The following is a 25,604-nucleotide window of genomic DNA, read 5'->3' on the forward strand; positions in this document are numbered from 1 at the left end:
TGGCAACCTTATGTATGTGATGTTATGTACTAGACTTGGAATCTACTATGTAGTGTAGATAATCATTAGATATCAGTCTAATCTATGATTAGATTACTGGACTTTCGTTAAAGCCATCCTCAAGTATCTTCGGAGAACAAGGGACTATATGCTCGTGTATGGGTTTAAGGATTTGATCCTTACAGAATACACTAACTCTAATTTTTAGATTGATAGGGATTCTAGGGCACCCATTTCAAGATCAGTGTGTACTCTTAATGGAGGAGCTGTAGTGCAGAGAAGCATCAAGTAGGAGTGCATTGCTAACTCCAATATGGAGGCAGAATATGTAACGACTTGTGAAGCTGCCAAGGAGGCTATTTGGCTTAGGAAATTCTTGACTAATTTAGAAGTTGTTCTAGACAAGATAAAGCCCATCACCTTTTATTGTGATAATTGTGGTACTGTGGCTAATTCCAAGGAGTCCAGAAGCCACAAGGGGGAAAGGATATTGAGTGCAAATATCACCTGATATGGGAGATTGTGCATCGAGGCGATGTGATTGTCACGGAAATAACTTTGGCGCATAATGTTGTTGATCTATTTATAAAGGTCCTCACAGTTAAGGTGTTTGAGGGTCACTTGGAGAGTCTGAGTCTATGACATAGGTCGCATCTAGTCTAGGGCAAGTGGGAGATTTTATACTGAGTACGTATTTTATACCCTAATTTCTTGTTTTTGTGTACTATTGTAATAGTTTGAATTTTATGATGTACACCCCACTAACTTTACAATAAGTGGGAGATTTTTGGGGTTGATGCCATAAATCTCGTGGTCTTGTAGTTTATAATTGTATTGTACAAAATTTTTATTTATCTAATAAAATAAGAGTATTTTATTTGACATTTAGTTACATTAACCCACAAAACTAATAAACTAAGATCCAAGGTTATCTTCTGTACTTTAAACATGTATGTAAAAACATACAGGTGGATCATGTTTAAGTGGTAACCTAAACGGTCTATAGTAGATGGATAAGGTTGGGTACCTAATCTTGGTAACACTACGAATAAGATCCACTATGTAGTTATTACAATTGTTGTAAACTGCTACAAATGATCTAATCCTGATCATTCATATGGAGACATGTGAGCGAGGGTATTCTATATAAAGAGTTTGTATAAGACCGGACCACGAAAAGAATAATCTCTCTTTATAACACTGTTGATAGAAGAGACTTACATTTCACCAAGATGACCAAAGTTGACTTGACTTAAATACTAAGTGAGTTTTGAACTTCTGCCTATGAAAGCGGTCATTTGATCTGCATGGGTGAGAGTGACCAGTTTTGCTGACTCAATATGTCTACCATTTTGGATTCATCTGATTGGGGAGCTGTGAATATAGCTACAGAAGAAGGAATTCATTTCTTCTCTATAGTTAGAGTAAGTAGAGAAATTACTCCCTTAAGAACTAATTCTGGGGTTTGAACAATGGGGCGCCACACCCTGACCCAAGAGGGGTTCGGTTATAGTTGGACTATAACTTATTATTAATTAGAGGGATCAGTGGTACTTAAGGAGTTAGATGTAACTACAGGGGAAAAACAGTAATTTTGGCATAGTTATACTTACGAGCAATTTGTAAAGGGTCAACACACTATTGATTGGTATATCTAATGGACACAGAAATTATATAAGATATAATTAAGATAAAATTAATTATATGAGATATAATTAATATAACATATATGATACTTTAAATATAAGGTTTTATTTGAGAGAAAATAAATATTTGAATATGATTCATATATTAATATATGAATGTGATGCATATAAATACTATAGGTTAAGTTTAATATTAATTTGACTCATATAAATACTATAAGTTAAATGAGAGAATGTTGAACTATAGGTTAGATTATATGTGATATAATATAAACTATAACTTATATGTTATATTATATATAACATATAATTTTAATATTATATATATATATATAGTAAATTGGTTATATATAATATATATATATATATATATATATAGGAGTCAACTTCTCAGTGAAATTTTTTCTTTAGTCTAAAAAACAAAACTCCTCCTTTTCTGCTAAAATTAAATCGAAACCCACAACCTTGGTGATTCTCACCCTTTGAGACTACCAAGGTAATTTGGTGGTGGTGTCCAAGTTCAGAGTTTGCTCATTCGTTGAGTTCGTGTCCGGAGAGGAAACGTGAAGATATTTTTGTCTTCAAGGATAAGTGATCTTCAGATCTATTCTTTTTCCATAAAAGCATGCTGCTTTAGAATGCATATTGCAGTTTCCTTCCTTTGTTTTTTGTGAATTTATGTAAAATTAAAATTGGGCTACTATCCATTTCCGTATGGAGTGTTTACACATCATTCATCATAATCATAAAAATAAAGTTTGTCTTTAAAAATATCTTAAAAACAAAGTTTAAGTAATATGTATCGATTACATAACAAAATTTTTACGAACAATTATATATTATTTTAAACTTTAAATTAAAATGTTAACATTTTATGTGCATATGCATTCTTTATTAGTATTTTAAAAGTATTCACAATAAAAATATTAAGATTTATTACATAAATTTTAAAGTATAAAAACTAAAGAGACCAAAAAGAATTTGAAACTTACTTTATGATATGTATATCTTAATAAGTGAGAAAAAATATTTTACGACTTTAACTCTAAAATTAACGTGAAAATTACGTAAAAAAAGTAAATATTATCTTGAGTAGAATGTTGTTGCGATAAATAATAATAATGATAATAATAATAAATAATAAATAAATAAATAATAATAATGATAATGATAATAATAATAAATAATAATAATAAAAAACTTCTCAAAATGAATGCAAAATAATCTGTATAGCCAATCTTGAACCTTTCCCACACATCCAACGCACACATCAACATCAATGATCCACACAAAGTGTTCGATAAATAACACTAATTTGAAAGGACACGTGTCTCTAACCCATACGTAGATCAACCATTCGACATCGTTGGAATCTATCCGCTCTTGTCTTCAATTTGAACTTGGGAGATATATGTCTGCTTTTAATTTAGTTTAAGAGTTCGATAATTTATAATTTCGTCATTAAAAGTTTGCAAATAACATAGTGATTTGTGATTGATCCAAAATTTCTCATTCAACAAACACAATTACTTAATCCAAATTACTTGACCAACATTCAATCTAACACACAAATGCCTTTTGACGAAAATTAATTGTATCTGAAAATGTGGAGTGTTACATTAAAACTTAATTAAACATAACAAATATTAAGATGTTGAACAAATTGTTTTATGAGTTGGTAACAGGAGGAGTAACATTCATGACTTATCCTCTACATACCCCTTGATGAAGATGATACCCTCTATGGTTCATTCTTGGGTTGAATCTCAATTTTTAGACCGAATACCTATTTGGGTAGGTTGGATCCAATTTTTTCAAATCTAGTTAACACCTATTTAGGCTTTCTTGGACTCTAAAACCACATTAAATGATCATAAGGTTCCATCTCAAAACTAATTTGCAATACGAGGAGTAACTCATATCCTCAATATGTTCCCTAATTTAGATGGTGTCTCTTTAAATTCAACATTCTTTTATTGGAGTTTAATTTTGGACCAAAGTAATTATCCGTTTGTGGGCTTCATGAATTTTGAACCATATTAGATAAACATAAGATTTCGTCTTGAAATCAAACTATTGGGGTCGTTGCTCCATATGTTGTTCCTCCAATGTGAAACCAGTTGGTTCCGTAATTTTAGAATTCTACTAATCCCAAGTACTCCATCTCCATTATTGCATATGTGAATATAGAAAGTAAAGAAGAAAAGACATGACCAAAAGAATTGTGTACAGAAGTTAGTCAAAATCTCGGATATCATTGGTAAAATCAAGATTTTTTTATTTAATTGTATAAAAGTGGGGGCGGATCTATGAATAGGAGATGTTGTGCGAGTATCTACAGGACCCAAATTATCAATAGACTTGATAGCTCGTAGAAATACAAGCTATTGTAGCATTTTACTTAGAATTATGAGGGCTAATAAGTAGAATATGCGTTGATAATACTAAGAATTCATGTGAAAAGTGAGCTTGCGTCAATCAACACCAAAAATCCTCACTAACCCTATACCATGCATTATTCTGGGTAAAAGTGTCCATTTTTGCAGATATTATAGGAATTGAACGCATGCGTCGGTCCCAGACTACTGCAAGGTTGACCGCATGAGTCGATTGTCATAAAGATTAGTTCGCCGCATGGAATGTTGCATTCATAGAGTGATAATCGTGATAGAAGTCTGCTCGCAAGGTAGATGGAATGTGTTGGCACCTCATGAGAAACAAGCATGAACAGAGTATCAACAAGATAAGATGATGTTGACATTGCCCATACCGCGATAAAGGTAGAAGTGAGGCAGAATGCAATCATGAACGTTGTCTGCGTTTAAGTTCTATAAACAACACCTTGGACCTTCACTTCAAAGAATTCGAGCTTCTACCTCAAGGAAGATGCTTGTGATCACAGATGAGAGCATAAGCGAGATTTTCTTTGAGGATTCTTCACCTCCACAACCCATTCCGAGTGACGACCGGAGTTTTCGTCTCCGATAGAGCTTGAGAGAGACTTTTGCATCATCCAACTATGGTGCCACCAGCAGCCTTGACGTATTTTGGATGAAAAGAAAGAGATTATTTTCATCTAGCCTTCCATTCTCCTCTTGTCTCTGTATTGTATTACATTTTGGCTTAAGACATTAATACATTTTGTAATCAATGCATATCTTAATTCCTTCAACGCCATCTTCTTCATCTTCTTCATCTTTATCATCATTTATCTTCATCGTTTAGTTATCAAAGGCGGTCGAGAGGTGTGCGTAGATAGGATGCATGTAGCAACCCACTGAGAGGTGTGCGTTGTGCGAGTATAGTGAGATAATCTTCTTCGCTTGGTGTGAGGCAGTAGCAACACTCGTCTATGAGCCGTCGCAATGCTTGTCTATGAGCTGATTAGTCGTAACTAACCACCTGAGAAGGTGAGTAATGGAACACACTAAAGCAAAATATGCATTGTTTCTAGAGATAGGCACGATCTTATGCTCGACGCAACCATGCATTATAGAGATATAAGCATGCGGTTAGACACCGAGAGGTGCATGATGCGTTAGTGTGGTGAGCTGAGATTACTCCGACAACCTAACATAATGAACATCATTATGCGTTAACGACTGCTGTATCTCTATTAATTCTCATAGTTAAACTTCCATTACTCTATCTGTTTTGTTAGGAGTAGGAGTAGCGCATAATACTTAAATTTCGTTTTTTTTTACTTTTATTCATCACCTCAAATGCATTACTTTACAAACAGTATTGAGTTACAAGTCCCTTGTTCGACCTCGGATCACCCGGAGAAACTTGCGTTCTCATTATACTTGGCAAGAGAGCGAGAAAACTTGTGGCAGGAACGCATGGTCATCGCATATTTCTTAGTTCAATGTATGATCATCGACGCATGGAGATCAATGCATCACATACGTTGCATAATTATTTTCCTCTCATTTTCCAGCACATCAAGACTATAAATATAAGATTTCATCTTGAAATTAATTCACAATGGAAGAAGTAACTCATGCATTTATCCTTTGAGTTTACATCATATTTTATTTAATGTAGATTTTAATTTTAAACACGGCACTATATATATATAAACTTTTATTGGTAGTTTTTCACAAATTGTCATATAGGAATATAATATAAAAATATCTACACAAATATGCTAAATGAAAGGAAGGGGAGATGGACAAACAAATAGACACCATCAATTAATATTACCACCCAATATCTAATACAACAATATTATAATTATTATTAATTATTGTTGTTTTGTAGTACATATTATTATTATGGTTGAGTAGATATAGTAAATTTCTTAACACGTGTATAGGAAAAATTTCTAGTACCATACTCCTTATGCTCATACTATAAATTTATCTTCAATAATATTTATGAGTCCTACAATGATATCAGTAAATTTCACCATATTTTCAAGAGTTGATTGAAGTAACGCACAATAAGTGAAGATTGTATGAAGAATTTTTCATATCACGGTAATATTGGAAATTTTCTCCTTCACGTTAATGCTCCTTCTCCATACATTCTGATCTAAATTGAAGGTGAATTATTCTGTTGTTGAGAGGTTGTAAAGGCCTTGCATTAGTATTTGAATCCTGTGGTTTAAATTTTACCGTATCATATACTTCAAAATACATGAAATTTTATTTATAACAAAAGTTGAGAAGAATAAGACATTTTGTAAAAGAAAATTCAACTAATGAAGGGTATAAATTGTTTAGTAATCATTTCGACTCTGTTTAATAATCATTTGATTTTTTATTTTTGGTTTTGAAAATTAAGTCTATAGATACTATTTCCACCTCCAAATTTCTTGATTTTTTATTACTTTTCATCAATGGTTTAAAAAACCAAGCCAAATTTTGAAAACTAAAAAAAGTAGCTTTTTAAAAAGGGTAATTGCATTTGGTAGCATTTTTAGAAATATTAACCAAGTGTATAACATCACTTAAAAAAAATTACAATTATAGACAAGTCTATCAGCTATAGACTTCTATCGTTGATAAACTCTTACCAGTGATATAGTCTATCAGTGATAGACTCCTACCAATAATTTAGTCTATTATGGATAGACTATTTAAATTTGGTCATATTTGCAATTTTTTTTACATTATGTTATATCTACTAATATTTTGGATCTAATATCTATATTTGTAACTGTTCGACTTACATTATGAATAGCAACAACAATAGTTATCAAATAAGGCCTAAAAACTATTCGACTTACATCATGAATAGCAACACGAAGTAATTCCACTTGGTAGGGTGCAACACTCCTAACCTACATCATTGAGCAAGAGGTATGAAGAACAAAAACAAATACACTATATTTTGAGAAAACTTAAGAGATATATGAGATCAAGATATAGAGGTTTGAATTTAAAAAATTACCTTTTTGACAATAAACCAAATGACATTTTGAGTGCATGGAGGAATCGTTAGAGAGCCATTATACCTATAATATAGACTGTTTTGTATTTCTAGTAGTGATGGATCAATTTCATTCACTACCTTAGATTTGTTTGTCTCTGAAATTTCTTCCAAATGCTTTTTGATCTGTCAAAACAATTGTTTTGTGAGAGATTTTGAATTTAGAGTTTATAGAATAATATCTTAACTAATTAATAGCTAGGGGTATATATTGTTAGATGTGTTTAAATAATAATATGATTAATTAAAGTATGAACTATATATGTGGATTAATTATTTATTATGTGATCTAATTAATTAAGCCATAGATTCCTAATTGAGTATAGACTTAATGGGTAGAAACCCATTCCTAGTTAATTAGGGTTTAATGGGAACTCGAATTGAAATATAAAGAGACCTTTAGAGTTATGGTCCCCAATATACCAAAACAATAAGCACTCGGTCTTTCTTGAATCTCATCTAGAGAGAGATCCCACTATGTGATCTAATTAATTAGATTGGGTTATTTTATTAGATTGAGCCTTATTATGTTATCTAATTAATTAAGCCCTAGATTCCTAATTGAATATAGACTTAATGGTAGAAGCCCATTCTTAGTTAATTAGGGTTTAATGGGAACTCGAATTGAAATATAAAAGACCTTAGAGCTATGGTCCCCAATATACCAAAACAATAAGCACTCGGTCTTTCTTGAATCTCATCTAGAGAGAGATCCCACTAAGGGCATTCGGAGTTTTGGTTGAGAAAGACCATAGTCATCTATCATCATCTTGAAGCTATCATTAGTTTCTCAATGAAATCCAGTATATTATTATTCTTGACAATTTGGCATGAAAGATTCAAGGGTTTATCTATTCAATATAGATACAAGATATTTATGCTAACATATATGAGTTGAACGTCGGTTTGGTTGGGTTGGCCCTCGTAATTCTTCCTTAGCCAGACTCGGGTAGAATAGCAGAGGAAGTTCAAGTATTAGTAGAATAGCAAACATGTGTTCCTCGTCATTAATATGTTTGCTCGCAGTAATTGTGACCTCTCGGGAGAATCGATGACAACCCAAAAGACTCAAATAAAGTCTCCAACCAGGTTATAACTTATTTTTTCTTTTTAATTAAAAATATGTAAATTTATCTACAACACATGAATTATAACTAAAAATCTCATAAAATTCAAATGTTAAATAAAAATTATCTATGATATTTATTCTAAATTTTAAACAAAGACAAATATCATAATAACTTAAAAAGAAAATTATTAAAAATTTACAAATTAATCCGTATAAAATAATCAAACTTTAAATATATATATATATATAATTTCGATTGAGTTGGGTCAACCAAACTTTTTTTTAGCCAACAACCCAAGAACAAAACTAATCCAATCCTACCGTTACATTTTGAGTTTGGTAGTTAGAGTTATTCAAGTTGTCGGATCATTTTTGAACACCCCTATTAATAGTTTTATCTTCACAGAGTTATACATCTCTTGTTTATATGAACTTTTGTAGGTCCACAAAATGAGTAATCTTAAATTTAGATTTTGCTCATCTTTTACATACTTCATAGATTTCTTATTCTAAAACCAAAAATGAAAACATAACTCCAACTTTAGAGGATGCTTAAGAGTTAGATAATACATACTGTGGACAAGAAATAGTCAGGTTGTCCAATACGATAGAGAATTCCAATCACAACAATATTTCCATTTTGACTTTGATGCACTGAATGAGCTTCCAAAGCAAATTTTTTACCATTAATAGTATGCTCAGAAGGAGAGTGCCAATGAAATTGTTTCAGAAAATATTGAGTTCCATTTATTTCGATATATCCAGCCTCATCACTCCATTTTAGCTACAAACCATAACAAATCATTGTTAAATTTAGGTTAAATATGTATTTTAGTATGAAATTACTAGAACCGTGTATATCATTTGTAACAAAAGAGAATTAAAGTGTTGTTACTAACATTAACACTAGAACGAATATCTTATACGTACCATTATATCATGACCTCTATTCTTAAGAGTTGCATTGGTAGGCTTGTAATGGATTTTGAAGTCCATAAATTTGGGTATAATATGAACTCTCTTATGTAACAAATCGATAGGAGATTGCATTCGTCCAGTTTTACATTCATGCCATTCTTGTTTAAGATCTCCCCAATTAGCTGGTCCTTTCTTTCCACCTTCTTCATAATTAAACCCACTCTCATCATCTACATGGACATGGAAAACAATGGAAGTGCAAGTTGGTTGATTAGCTCAATTTCTTTAAATTCTAAAATCGAGTTTCAAATGACAATCTTTTATTTAGGTTTAAATACTATTTTGGTTCCTGTATTTTTGGTCTCTATATTTTTGAATTTGATTCATTTTGGTATCTCTATCTTTAAAATGTTCATTTTGGTTCTTGTACTTTTAAAACGATATTATTTTGGTCATTTCATTTTCATTTTTGTTTTATTTATAAGGGACCAAGATCAAAATGAACATCTGGAAAGTAACATTTTAAAAGTATAAAGATAAAAAATGAACCAACAATTAAGCAAAAAGTATCGAGATCAAAATAATATTTAAACCTTTTATTTATAAGATAAACTATGAACACTCCAAGTAGCTTTTGGCAAAACCTAATAACCAAAATCAGTTCAAGGGAACTTAAGTGTGTGGCATAGCTTTTGAAATTAAGACGCTTTATAAATAGTTTGCAAAAAAATTAAGTTAAATATTCCATATACTTCCTCGTTCTTATGAAAAAAAAAATTGTTTTTTTATTTTTTTTGTTTTGTTTTGTTTTTTGGCAAAAGTATTATAATTAAAGTGTGGGGTGGGGGAATCGAAACTCCAACCTTAAGGTCATTAGTACAAACACTATGCAAATTAAGTTATGCTCTTGTTGGCATTTATGATCTGTTTTCATCATTGAACAATTTTAGAAGAAGTTTTAATACGTTAAAAAGCACTCCTTACCCCTCCATAAAACATTTGGATAAAGTTTTTAAATCATATAGAAGATCATTAAAAACATTCATATGCATAGCTCAATATGTTAACACATTATATAAATGGAATAATAAAGAAAAAAGATCCACAACTTGAATCTTCCAATTTTATTTTTAAATTAAATGTCATAGAAAAAAACTTATTCATCAAACGTGTCAATGCAATTCACCCTCATTATTGGGTGAACCTGACCTAATCTGACCGTGAAAGCTCAACTCAAGCTTGGTGTAAGCCTAAGTCCAGTAGACCTAAGATATTATATGAACTTAGATTAGGTCGATCCAATCTTCAATAGCCAAGCTCATAACCCAACTTTTTGGCTTGCCTTATTCAATCAAAGTTTAGGTCAAATTTGTTTCGAGCTCATTGGATAGTTTGACGAGCAGATCCAAATATGGACCAAGTGGGCCATCAAAAACTTCAAACAAGTGGAGATTCATATCCAATTCAATCCCCATGAATAAATTGATTGGTTAAGTTAAGCAAGCAAAATTTTTACTTTAGTCAAACTGTGATAGAGCGGACTTGCCAATTTTTGAATTTCAATCTCATTGATAAGGTTGAAATAAAATGATGGTGTCTTAAGTTGACTTACCTTCCTAATATTAGTTGACTTGCTTTCCAATTATTAAAAATCCATTAATAACCTTAGAAGTTATGTACGTTTATTTGTACTCAAACTATTTTCGTTTTTAGTAGTTTATGTTCTAAAAATATATTCCTAAAAAGCCTTAACCATTTTTTACTTCAAAAGGAACTAAAAATATATCTAAGAAGAGCGCAAACGAAAACATTATCGAACAAGATAATTAGATTAAAGAACGAAGATGAAAAATAAAATCATATCCAAAACAAAACTCGTGATCCCTTACCAACTTCTTGAGAGACTGCAGGCCTAGAAAACAAAAGATTGGCACAAAAAATTGAGCAAAACAACACATGAAAAGAGAGCTTGATCATGTCAAAAACTTTACTTTATTCTTTAAATATTTCTTTGTATGACCCAAGGTGGTTAGCTATTATAAAGCCAAAATTTGAAGCGTGAGCATATGGAACTTTAAAGCTTTCAAGTAACTTATTCCACCTATGCATCTATTTCAACTAGAGGTTTTGAAAAAAAGATGGAATAAATGAAAGTTAGGCAATGAATCCCTTTGTTAATGGACAATGGGAAATTTGCAAGTCTTACCGAGTAATAAATCAATGGTCCTTTGGTTGTTCATATATTACATCAAAATAAATGTGAGATTCCATTATGTTTGAAAGGGAAGATTATCTTTTTAGTCCCTGAATTTAAAAAAAAAAACTGTGTGTTTAGTTCAGCTTTCAAAATGTATCTTTTTAGTTTCAAGATTTTAGAAATAGATACATTTGGTCTCTAAATTTTCAAAATATACCTTTTTAGTTTTCGAGTTTTTCTTAAAATAATTTATTATCGTTATTTTAAATAATTATATGAAATTTTAAATTAGAATATAATTTTTTTTTTAACTGCTCTCTTCTCTATTTTTTTTTAATTTAAAATGCCATTTAATTATTTAAAATAATAAATAAAAGTACTTTCAGGACATTTTAATGCTATTTTTTAAACTTGGGGAATTAAAAGGGTGCATTCTTAAAAGATCGGGGAAAACAAAATACATTTTGAAAACCAAAGATCATATGCACCTATTCTTAAAATCTCGATGACTAAAAAGAGGTATATATTTTGAAAACTCAGAAACCAATTGTACCTACTCTTAAAAACGCGTGGACTAAATAGTGGCAAATATATATATATATATATATGTATGTATGTATTTATATGTGAGCTAGAGGAATCAAACCCTCTAAAATTGAGGTTAACAGTATACGTACTATGCCAGTTGAGCTACGTTGCAAATAAGTTACAAGTACGTGTACTTCAAGAAGTTCATTATTTTTCAATTATTAATATAATACATTATCATTGTCTTCAACGAGTTTATAAGTTATATCACAAGATTGTTTTTCCTTTTCTTGAAAAGGTAACGAACCAAAAGTTTATACATATCTGCTTATATTTTTAGTATCAAGAGTTTTTTTACACAATTGTTTAAATTTTCTTATTTTTTACCTATAGTCCATTCACTATTATTTTATACAAAAGTCTAGCCCAATTTACTATTTCAGTCCTCTTTACCGTTTAATTTTATTTGAAAAAATATATATAATAATATAATGTCAAGTAACTCATATTAGGAAAGGTTCTCACGATTATGAACTTTCTAAAATGATCTTCTTTTCAAAATCTACACAAGTAAAGAACGTTTTTCGAAGGAGAAAATATATATATTTCATATATGTATGCGACACCATATATTTAAATTTTCTAAAATAAACCAGTGTGTTTATGTTTTTTTTAGAAATAAACTAGCATATATTTGATAAATGCATGAACAAAATAATTTGTACAATATATAGTCTTATATACCAAATTTTATACAGAATGTATATTTACATTTTTTTGTCTATTTGTAAACACACCAAAAAATAAACTATGATATATGCAATGTGTATTTACATTTTTCGGTATATTACCAATATATTCAACATAGGCTTGACATCTCAATGGAAAACGATTGATTTTCAGCTAGGAATATGGACGAAAATAAACGAAATCTCTTAAAAATGAAGGAAGCATTAAATTGAAATATCATGCATTAAATGAATATCAACTGAAATTAATAAATAACAAAAAAAAAATAAAAATTTGAAAATAATATTAATAAGGGAATAATTAAATATTTCAAAATTTTGATTCGGTGGGGAAAATGTTAAATTGTTCTAAAATTAAAGTTAAAAATTCTTAATGAAATAATTGAAGATTTAGGATATTTACGAAATATATGGTGTATAAAGGATTTTTCATGTAAACATCTCTAAAAAGTTAAAAGGAGAAATTAAAACAAAACTATAGTATCATATTTGATCTTTTGTAAACACAATAAGAACTTTGAAAAGAAATATATATCTTACAATTTAAAGATTGTTTTTAATTAATTTACACACCTAAACTTATCTAACTGTATCAAATTTGGTTACTTAGAGCCTATTTTCCATTTCCCGTTTCTCGTTTTCTATTTATGGTTTCTTGTTTCTTCTTTTTTTTAGAATAAGAAACAAGACTATGTTTGATAACTATTTTTGTTTCTCATTTTTTGAAAAAAAAAACATAAATAGAAATTTATTTGATAACTATTTCTTATTTCTTGTTACTTTTTTTTTGTAACAATATAATATATATAAAAAAACTAGTCATATATAAACCATCGAAAAAAGATATTATCAAAAGTTTATGTCATTGTTTGTAGGAGATTTCAAGAGAAATTTATTTCGTGGAACTTGAACTTTGTATTTGTATTAATTTTGTGAAAATACAATCTCTAATACATAATATTTTGATGCTTTCAAAATAAACTATAGTCTTTAAGTTGGTTGATCTTCTTGAATGATCGACCTTTGGGCTTGTTGATCTTCTTGAATGATCGACCTTTGGGCTTGTTGATCTTCTTGAATGATCGACCTTTGGACTTGTTGATTTGGATGATTGACCTTTGGGCTTGTTGATCTTATTGGATGATCGGCCTTCGGGGCTTGTTGATCTTCTTGGATAATCGGCTTTTGGGCTTGTTGATCTTCTTAGATGGGCTTGTTGATCTCCTTGAATGATCGTTCTTTGAGTTAGTTGATCTTCTTGGATGGTTGGCCTTTGAGATGATCGACTTTTGGGCTTGATGATCTTCTGGAATGATCGACTTTTGGCTTGATGATCTTTTGGGATGATCGACCTTTAGGCTTGTTGATCTTCTTGGATGATCGACCTTTAGGCTTGTTGATCTTCTTGGATGATCGACCTTTAGGCTTGTTGATCTTCTTGGGCGATCGACCTTTGGGCTTGTTCATCTTTTTGGATGATTGGCCTTCGGACTTGTTGATCTTCTTGGAGGATTAGTGTTTGAACGAGGCTTCCGGAGAAACTTGTTTCGTGGAGTTGAACTTGAGTTGGTGTTGATGTTGATATTGATTTGATGCAATGTGGTTCGATTCTCTAGTACTTGATCCTCTGATTCTATCTTAGTCGAATACGTACGCTTGATTTGTGGAGGCGAAGCATGTCATGATCTTGGAGTTGAAATTTTGGAAGAATGCTTGTGTCTCTGAAGGACTTCGGTCTTCAGGTGTGGTCAGCTTTAGGAATCAAAGAGTCCTCTGGTTTTTGGGAGAATTCTCTCTAGGCTCTCTGGAATATAGAATTCCTGACCTTTCCAAATGAGGAGAGTTTCTTCATAGGTGGACCTGGGCTTGGGCTTGGCCCTTGGGTTTAAGGAGATTGAATCTTCAGCTTGTAGGTTGTGAAGATACAGTCAGTTTGTTGAAATTTTCTAACCTTCAAAGCTTCAAATAGTTTAGATCTTTAATTTTTCAGAATTTGAGCACTTCAGTCTTTGAAGTTTGAGAAGCTTCGGTCTTCAGCACTTAAGAGCCCGAGTCTTGGATCTTGGGAGCTTAAATCTTCAGAGCTTTAATATGTCTTCTGATCTTCAGAGCTTTAGTATCTTTTGATCTTCAGAGTTTTGATATGTCTTCTAATCTCTAGAGCTTTAGTGTCTTCTGATCTTCAAAGTTTTAGTGACTTCTGATCTTCAAAGCTTTGGAGGAGTTATGTTCTTCAGATCCTTGGAGCTTCAGACTTCAGATCTTCATAGAGTTTTTGCCTTCAATTCTTCCAACTTCTCCCAAATGAAGAGATAATACCTCTATTTATAGAGATTTCTCATGGGCCTTACATGGGTGGGCCTAATTACTTTACTGGCATAAATTGGATTATTACCATGATCAAAATATGAGAATTTAGCTCAAACTTTAGAATATGACCAAATTTTAATTTGAGAGAAGTTTGAGAACTTACCATAATTTGATTTGGATTTTAATTTGAGAGAAGTTTGAGAACTTACCATAATTTGATTTGGATCTAAGGATATCAACCTAGATGAAGTTGAAATAACATTTGAACATGCCTAAATTTGAAAATTAACCGAAATTGAAATCCAAAATTTGATTTGGATAGAATTACAATCTTAAACTAATTTTGATTTGAAGCTTGGATAATCTAGGACTTTGAACTTGAGATTTGGATAAATAAGGATTCGAATCTTATTCCGACCTAAATTATTATTATTATTTTTATTTAGTGAAGTTGAATATGGACCTTCAAACTTGCTGACAATAAAACCAAATTCTTTTTGTTAAATTGGATAAATCAAAAAAAAAAATCAAATTAACTCAAAATTTGTTAGATCTTCTCAAATGTTATGTATTTAGTCCAATCTAAAATCTAAACTTCTTCTTCAAATTTGGCTTTTAAATCTTAACAACCTTTGATTATTCATCTATAAATTGAACTCAGAAACCTTAGAATTCACATTGAGTGAATCACCTCCATTGCATCTTTGAAAACTTCTTCAACTTCTTCAGCATGCTTTCAACCCTAGATTTTTTTACTACCAGTTTCTCATAGTGCTGAGATGATGTATGAGAGAGGAAGAGAACAAAGTCGTCTTTTTTTTATTTTTTTTTATTTCTTACTTTTACGAAAACCTTTTATTTTCTCAATCTTTCTTTCTTCTTCCTTATTTTCCTTCGCTTTCAACATTTTTTTCCTGCAAATGCTTTCAGATATACTAAAAATATTAGAATTAAAATAATATACAAACACACATATTACAAAATTTAATACTCAAAAATTGAAATATATATAAAACTAATATGCATATTGAAAATTAAAATAACATATAAATTTAAATATCGAAAAATTTTAAAATTTAAAATTAAAATAAAATATAAATATAGCAGACTTGTTTTTGTAAATAGAAAAATTATTAAAGAAAATAAATAAAATATAAAAGATGGAAACAAACATAAAAGAAAAAAAAAAACAAAAAATAAGAGTGCCCATCTGAAATTTGAAATACAAAAAAAATTAATATACATATTGAAATTCAAAATACTATATAAATCTAGATATTAGAGAATTTTAAAATTTAAAATAAAAATAAAGTATAAATATTGGAGAATTATTTTTGTAAATAAAAAAATTAATCAAGAAAAAATAAAAATAAAGAGATGTAATGAAAAAAAAAAAAACAGATTCTTCAAAAAATCAAAAATAAAAATCGAAAATGTCCAAAACAATTTTCCTAGGATTTGAATCCATGAGTTGCAGAAGGAAGTCAATTACCATGGTTGCCCGATATGGAAATTATTTCATATGGTACCATTGTTGAAAATATATATTTTGACGTTGATAGACTTCACCAAAACTGATATCTATCAGTGTCAAATACACGGATAATGATTACTTGTGGAAATGGTAAAATAGAAATAGAAACGGAAACATTAGAAACTATTTTTTGTTGTTTCTCAATTTTAGCCCATTTTTTAGATATGTTTATTAAAATTTTGTAACAAGAAATGGGAACAATTATCAAACAAGTATGTTTCTTAAAAAATGAAAAACGGAAACAGGAAACAGAAACATTATCAAACGGGCCATTAATCTCCTAATTTTAATAAAATGAAAAACAATGGGAATATCTTTGTAAATTCACTAATTTATGCATGAACTAGTATTGAATAATAACTTTGTCAAAACATAGAAATTTCGGCAAAAAAAATAGCTCCAATGCCATTTTTGGTATTGAAATCCTATCAAAATTGTTCTAGCAGGAGTACAAGATAGAGATGCACTGGCAACAGTGAACCAGCAGCTTGTTACAAAATATAGCACTTGGTCTTCAAGCAGTTGCCACTCAACCAAAACCTCCCTCCCTTGTGACTTTTGCAATGAGAATCGTCTCTCAGATAATGGCAAGTATAATCTGATGGGGTTACCAAAATAAAATAGTTTTATTTAAATAAAAAATCAATTTTATAGATATTGTTTTGAGTTCGTGGATTTTTCCAAAAATTGAAAAAATCTACTAATATCACATATGGTGTTTTATCACCAAATTCCACCATGAATTCTTCAATCATCAATATCAAGTAGGAACTGCCTTACATGCAGCCATGTTCTAATGCATGAAATAAGTCTATATAATGACGCCTCATGCATGAAATTTGATAGATCTCTAAGTTCTTTATTCAAGTTGCTGCAAATCAGAAAATTCTACTACCCTCTCTCTAGTTCATCTTCAATTCAACTTGATTAGAGTGTTTCCACCACATAGCATAGTGGAGAAGATCTTGTTGGTGGTCTATCTGAAGAATCCAACTCAAAATTGTAGAGATTCTGCTGAAATCGTGAAGAGAATTATAAAGGTATTGTTTTGTTCAAATCCTTTTATGAAAATCTCATGAATAGCATGTTTAAAACTCAAATTAAATGTAATTTAAGTGCTTATTGATTATGAATTCTTCCGCATGTTATATTACTACTTCACAAAGGACATCTAAAATCTACTCAGAAATCTCTCTCTTAGTCTCCAAAACTCTCTCTCTTCGATACTACCTTATGGCACCATGACATTGCTCTATTATGTAGCCTCGGGTTGCAGCGTCGCATGTGGCGACGTAGCACATAGCAACACCCTTTTTAGGCACTTATGGCCTCATTTTCTTCCTACTTTAGAGAATTGACCTCTTTTTGTCTTTATTGAGCAAAATTGGTCAATTTTCACTTTGAATCTCATTCTCTTGTTCAAATGCTAAAAATCACTAGCAAACAACATCAAATTTTATAATATTAAGTTGAAACAATTCTAAATTAAAGAAAAATAACACACTTTTCAAGTGTGTTTCACAACCTCAAACTAGGATTTTTCTAGCCCCAAGCAAAATGGAACGAGACCGTTGGGAAGTTCTAAATAAGCACACTAACGATTCAAGCCTCAATATCAAGAATAACATGTTAGATCTATAAGTAGAAACATTCAAACACATCCATTGATAAGAAATTTCGAGGCCAAATCTTTTCATTCTCCATGCATGTGTGCAAATCACATTCAATTAAAAACTCAAAATATTACTTAGAAAAGATTTTTTTTTCCAGTTTTCCCTACTCTAAGTCAAGTATCCAAAATATTCAAGAAAGTAATATATTGACTAAGGTGCTTGAAACAACACTCTAGGGGCCTTCAACTTGCATTTCTTTTACCTAGGGACATTAGCTTTCAAACATTCATCACAAGGACCCATACCCAAAACATTGGGCGTATGAATGTTTGATAAATGTCATAAAAGTGCATGATTTCAATATATATTTTGGTATTTTCTTTAGTAAAAGTAGAACTTCACATGCTATTTAAACCCCTAAATAGCCTAAATTAGGTAAAATGAGCAAGTACATGTTTTTTAACTATCTAAAATTTATTTTTAATGCTTGGACTGATTTTATAAGCTTTTATAGAGGATTTTAGTTGTTTTGTATAAATGCATTCTGATGCACCCACATCAAAGGAGCCATGTGTCCACATAAAAAAAACCCTATTTTTTTTTTTTAGATTATGCTCAAATCATTCATGTTTGCTAGTATTTTGATCCACAATTATTTTTCAACGTCAAAACTGACTAGAGAGCGTTTAGAGCATGATTTTAGGCCACTCTTCTATTGGGGTTAATACCCTAAATTTCATGGGATTCGTAGTTTCTAGATTATTTGTACACAAATTATTTATTTAATAAAATAAAATGTTATTTTATTTGATATTTAGTTTGCGTTAAAACCCAAATCCAATAAACTAAGATCCAAGGTTATATACAAATGGATTATGTTTAAGTAATAACATGAATAGTCTGTAGTATATGGATAAAGCTAGGTACTTTATCCTAGTGACACTACGGATACAACCCACTTTTTAATTGTTATAGTTGTTGTAAAGTGTTACATGATCTGATTATGTTCATTCGTGTAGAGACATATGAAAGGGGTGTCTTATACAAAGACTGTGTATAAGACCAGATCACGAAATGAATAGTCTCTCTTTATACCATCGTTACTTGAAGAGACTAAATTTCACTTGGATGACCATATGTAATTTGACCTTAATTCTGAGTGAATTATGAACTACTGCCTATGAAGGTGGTTCTTTGATCTATATGAGTGAGAGTGACTAGTTTCGCCGACTTAATATGTTTACCATTTTGGGGATTAGTCCGAGTGGGGAAGTAAATGACATTCACTCTTTCCCGATCATAGGGAAGTAAATGACTTACACCCTTAAGGGCTGATTCCAGGTCTTGAACAATGAGGCACCTCACCTTTCATTAGCTAGAGAGGGGTCTAGTTTATACTTAGACTGTAACTAATTGTTCATTGAAGGATCAGTGGTACTTAAGAAGTTAGATGTAACTACATGGGTAAACGATAATTTAACCAAGCTATAGGTAAAAGCAATTTGTGATAAGTCAACTTGTTGTTGATTGGTTATCTCTATGGACATGAAAATATATCTACAGTGCGAAGAGTGCAGCTTTTGGTCTTCAGTGGAGTGACCGACAGTTAATGAATGTTGATTTATTTAATTAAATAGTTTAATCAATTAATCTCATAACATTGAAGCTTTTAATATGTAGGTCCATAAGGTCATCTTGCTAGCTCAATAAGGGTTAAATAAGAATCAATTAATTTTTGGATTAATTTTAGTTGTTCAAATTAATCAAAATAGAAATAATCGTATGGGATGCAATTAATATAGTGTATATAGATACACTATAATATAAAGTTGATGAGAGAAATAAATATTTGAATATGATTCAAATATTAATTATATGAATGTGATTCATATTAAAACTATATGTTAAAATTAATATGAATATGATTTGTATTAAAACTATAGGTTATGTGAGAGAATATAATTTGAATATAATTCAACTTGTGATGATTATATTATATATGATATAATATAAATTTTTGATTGAATATAAGTTTCTTTACATTAAAATTAGTTTTAAAGTAATCCTTTAAATTAAATTAAGGAATAGAAGTTATCATATCATGGTAACTCCTCCATTCCTCTCTTTCACATTACAATGTAGGAGGTTTTTTCAGAGGGCAAAAAAAAAAAAATGTTGTGTTTCTATGTAATTCTTCTTCCTTTTCCAAGAACTCTCCCAAGAAAAAAAAATTTTCCCTCTCCAAAATTATTAGATGAGCTCACAACTCCGTCTTGATTGCCTCCCTTGAGAATAGCAGGGAAGACTTTGGTGGTAGTGTCTAAAATAACCCGTGTTCTTGCTATGTTCAAGAAAGGAAATGTTTGTGGAGGAAGAGTTCGTGATCTTTGGAGAGGAATATGTGAAAAACGATTTTTTTCAAGGCTAAGTGTTTATTCTTCACTTCCTCGCTGTATGTTTTTAACAACATGTTTATTGATTTTGAATAATGTTTATCCTTCTGTTTATCTCTATTTTTTTTATCTCTTTCCAAAAACGAATTCACTGACAAAAAGACCTTCATATGCTTCTGTTGTGGATTCAAATCCTTCTATTGGTGTCGAAGTTAGGTCGTATCTCTGATTTTTTTTTTTTTTTTTAAATGAAAATCAGAGAAATGGTGGGTGTTGCCTTGATTGTGAATGTTGGTTTGCAAATTGGATGTTTTCAAACTTTGGCACTTTAGATTTACTGCTTTAAATTGTTTATAGTTGTAACGACACATTGTTTTGGGCAGTTAATTCATGCTATCAAATTTGTAAGTCTGTGTCGATCGTGGTGCAAGTGTTGTTGAGAAGATCGATGCAATTTGGAGCAAAAACGGACTCAATTTAAAGCAGAAATTGCATTTTGTGCTAGAGCGTAACGGGAAAGTGTTGCAATGTTGCCTTTACACTGTAGCACAGAAGGCCAACGTTGCAACTCTCCAGCCGAGTGTTGCTATGCTAGAGCATTTTCCAGACCATCGTTGCAATGCTTTAGTCGAGCGTTGCAACGCTCCAAGCATGAGGTGTGCGCGTTCCAGACAGTTGGAGGTCGTGGGTTCGAGCCCTGAGATAGTCTTGGAGTAGTTTTTTGCTTCTTTTCTCTTTATTCATGTAATTTAATTATTTTTAAATTAACTAAAATAATATAAATGTTATATTAATTTAATTAATTTTAGTAATGCCAAAATTTGGTCCAATTTTGCTGATTATTTACATAAGAGATATGATTAATTTTATATGTTGCATAATGTATGCCATATAATTTTTTAAAATCCCACTATAGGATAAACATTTATCATGCATCATATTTAGTATAATTGTTATATTATATAGTTGCATGTTATTATGAGCATGCTCATGTATTATATTGAATTTAAATGTTATATTATATGATTGCATGTACCATTAACATGTCCATGCATCATACTATAGTATAAAAGTTATATTATATGGTTAAATGATGGATGTGTTTTACTTTCATTAGTTTAAACTATAAATTTTATATTATATAATGAAAATGGAATTACATTGAATATGACATTACTTAGCAAATATAATTGTTATATTTAATTAATGCTATTAGATGCATGATTATAGATTTTAATTATTTCATTAACTTATAAACTTTATAATCAAGAGTTGCATGCAAACATAGGTTTGAATTAATTCAAAATGGTTTAAAATTAATTCACCTAGACATGTGTTAAAATATTTCTAATATGATTAAAAATATGTTAATCTTTTAATTTTCTTTTAATAGGATTAAATTTGAAAATAATCAAAGATTAAATTTATAAAATAATTATCTATAAGGGACCTTCGTCTAAGGAATGTTCTGTCTAAGACTGAAGTATTTAAGTTGATGGAAACGGAATACCCCTATCTGGGAACTGACCTATACGGTGAATCAGACATGTACTTTATAAGCATGAAATACATGATTTAGTTTATTAAAGTATTTAACAAACTAGAATCATATATTGTTAAACTATCCAATATAAGAGTTACATTCGGACAATTTAATATGGACGTAGATAAATTATTAGCCTAATTTACCTAAGTAAAAAACCCTAAGTTTCAAACACTTAATGGGAGGAAAATGATGCATATGATATGTCAATTTCTTCTCATGTTCTCCCTAAAAGTTCACACTGTGGGATCTATGCTTGGCCTCATGGCACCATTTGCTCGTGTCCCATTTTGGAAGGTGTTTGCATAGGCCAATACTAAGATGAATGGAGACAATGTTTAAAGTAAGTAGGAGAGGAATGTGTGTCAACACATCTCATAGTCTATTTCATTACTTTGTTGTAAAGTTTCTTGGTTTCATGGCACCTTTTCTTGTATCCCCTTAGGAAAGTATTTGCTTGAAATTGATCACAAACTCTAGAAAATGGATAGGATTTCTTTAGTTTTTGCCCCAATCGATTTTTCCTTTCGATTGGCTCATTGGGGTGGAACTCTAAGGTCTAAAATGAAAGGTTACACTTACAAGAAATTTTTAAGTAAGTTAATAATTTCTTGACCGAACAATGGTGACTAATCTGAAGGAATTGGAATTCCCCGCAGTAGAAGCAATTGGACGCATCAATCTCTAAATTTCATTTTACAAAGTACACAGAATTCAGAGTGACGGAAACTATGGAAAAATATAAACCTAAGCATGCTTTCTATATTGTTACAATAGAGAGGAAGAGATTAAGAAATTACTCACGTTTGAAGACTAATTCTTCACGTTCCTCTTGAAATCAATTGTCTTCTCCTGATCTCACGAACTCGGCATCCATTAACTCAACCAATAGGAACGGACACCACCAAAGGGTCTTCCCCATTATTCTCAGGGACGAGAACCGTGTAGAGGTGTGGGCTTGCACTTAATCTTGAGGTGAGGGAAGAAAAAGATAATTGAGAGTTTTTTCTTCTATGTGAAATTCATAGTGAGAGAGAACCATAGAGAGACAGAGAGAGAACTTTATCTCTCCTCATTTGTTACGTGAGAGAGGGAGAGATTAAGGGTTGAGGGAGTTATAACTATATATATATTTGAATTTAGTATATATATATATATATATATATAATCATTTAATATATATTTAAACTATATGTTATATCATATATAACATAAACTATAGTTTATTATTCTCTCAAGTAACCTAAGGTATTAATATGAATAAAATTCATATTAATTTTAACCTATAATTTTTATATGAATCACATTCATATAAATCATAATTGAATCATATATAAAAATTTAATATGAATCATATTCATATTAATTTTAACATATAGGTCCTATATGAATCATATTTATATAATTAATATTTAAATCACATTCAAACATTTATTTCTCTCATAAAACTATATAAATTTAATATGAATCATATTCACATTAAATTTTAAGATATAGTTTTTATATGAATCATATTCAAATAATTAATATTTGAACCATATTTAAATATTCTCTCATAAAAATATATTTGCATCATTGTATGATATAATGTATCAATATACATTATATAACTGTGTCTTATACAATTAATTCCCTTTAATTAATTTGAATGATTCAAATCATACCAAAATTAGTTTGATTCCCATAAGTTCTCATTGAGCTAATGAGGAGACCTTATTGACCTATAGATTGAAGCTTCAATGATACTAGATTAATTGATTAAACTATTTTTATCAAATTAATCAACATTCATTAACTGTCAGTCACTCCACTGAAGACCAATAGCTAAACTCTTTGCACTATAGATATATTCATGTGTCCATTGGATATAATCAATCAATAGTGTGTTGACCGTTCACAAATTGCTCATAAGTACAATTGGGTCAAATTACCATTTTACCCCTATAGTTACATCTCACTCCTTAAGTACCATTGATCCCTCTACTTGAACAATTAGTCATAGTCCAACTATGACCGAACCCCTCCCAGGCTAGAAGAAGATGAGGCACCTTATTGTTCAAGCCCCGGAATCTGCTCTTAAGGGAGTAATTTATCTTCTTACCCTAACTATAGGGAAGGAGTAAATTCCTTCTTGTGTAGCTATGTTCCCAGCTCCACAATCAGACAAATCCCCAAAATGGTATGCTTATTGAGTCGGCGAATCTGGCCACTTTCACCCATATAAATCAAAGGATCGCCTTTATAGACAGGAGTTGACAACTTACTCAGGATTAAGTTCAAGTTATCTATAGTCATCCTGGTGAAATTTAAGTCTCTTCTCGCAATGACGTTATAAAGAGAGACTTAACATTTCGTGGTCTGGTCTTTATATAAACTCTTTTGTATAAGATACTCTTGCTCACATATCTCCACAAGAATGATCAAAATCAGATCATTTGTAGTACTTGACAACAATTGTAACAACGACAAAATGGGTTGTATTAGTAGTGTTACCAGGATAAGGCACCCAACCTTATCCATATACTACAAACCATTTAGGTTATCACTTAACATGATCCACTTGTACGTCTCCACATACATGTTTAAGTTACATCAGATAACCTTAGATCTTAGGTTAATGGATTATTGCACAAGTAAAATCAATCAACCATTGATTCAACTAATATAAAACTACGAGGCTTTATGGCACACACCCTAACATAATCATTATAGGAATAAGAGTTATTCTGGTGTAATGACTAGTTGAGAATTTCTTAATTCAGTTAAGGGATAATTAACCACCATTTGGTGGCTTTTATTCTAACTCACTGAAGCGTCATTGCAAAATTAGATGTCACATAGAGTTCATTAAGATTTTGCTAAATTTGATTGAGTTTAATGGGTAATGCATATGACTAATATAAATAATTTGTATGGTTTCAACAAACTTCATTATGACTAGCGCTACAATCAACCTTCTAAGTGACAAGAAGTTAATTTGTGATAATTACACTAGTTGGAAAAACATAATCAATAATGTGCTACTCATCAATGACCTAAAATTTATCTTGCTTGAGGAGTGTCCTCAAACCCCAACTCAAAATGCAGCTCAAAATGTTCAGTACGAGAGATAGGTAAAGGCAAATGCAAAGGTCCGAGCGTACATTCTTGCCAGCTTGTCTAAATTTTTGGCAAGGAAGCATGAATCCATGGTCATTACATGCGAGATTATGGATTCACTGGGAGAGACGTTTTGGACAATCGTCCTCAGAGCTCAAGCACGACACTTTTAAGTTCATTTTCAATGTCCGTATGCAAGGGGGGACATTGTTCACAGAACACATTCTCAACATGATGGTCCATTTTAATGTGGCTAAAATGAATGGGGCCATCATCGATAAGGCCACTAAAGTTAACTTTATTTTGGAGACTCTGCCAAAGAATTTCATTTAGTTCCATAGCAATGGTGTTATGACCAAGCTAGATTACAACCTCACCACCCTTCTTAATGAACTACAGACTTATCGATCCTTAATGAAAGTCAAGGAACAGAAGGGAAACGTAAATGTTGCTACTTCCTCTAAGAAGTTCTTCAGAGGTTTAACCTCTGAAACAAAGTCTGTGCCTTCTTCATCTAGCACTAAAAAGTGGGAGAAAAAATGAGGTCAAGGGAATAAAGCTAACCCTAT

General features: G+C 30.8%; 1 protein-coding gene across 1 annotated transcript; it reads right to left on the minus strand.

Moving 5' to 3' along the window:
- Nucleotides 1-5,956: 5,956 nt before the first annotated feature.
- LOC120083724 (alpha carbonic anhydrase 7-like) lies at nucleotides 5,957-11,079 on the minus strand. The gene is made up of 6 exons (XM_039039579.1): nucleotides 10,959-11,079; nucleotides 9,082-9,299; nucleotides 8,726-8,935; nucleotides 7,044-7,208; nucleotides 6,880-6,933; nucleotides 5,957-6,247 (listed from the first exon to the last, which is right to left on the minus strand). Exons 1-6 carry the CDS (start codon nucleotides 11,044-11,046, stop codon nucleotides 6,155-6,157), a joined length of 828 nt encoding a protein of 275 aa, XP_038895507.1. The 5' UTR covers nucleotides 11,047-11,079; the 3' UTR covers nucleotides 5,957-6,154.
- Nucleotides 11,080-25,604: the final 14,525 nt, after the last annotated feature.

This window comes from Benincasa hispida, chromosome 8 (genome assembly GCF_009727055.1).
Source record: "Benincasa hispida cultivar B227 chromosome 8, ASM972705v1, whole genome shotgun sequence".
In the NCBI taxonomy this organism is placed as follows: domain Eukaryota; kingdom Viridiplantae; phylum Streptophyta; class Magnoliopsida; order Cucurbitales; family Cucurbitaceae; genus Benincasa; species Benincasa hispida.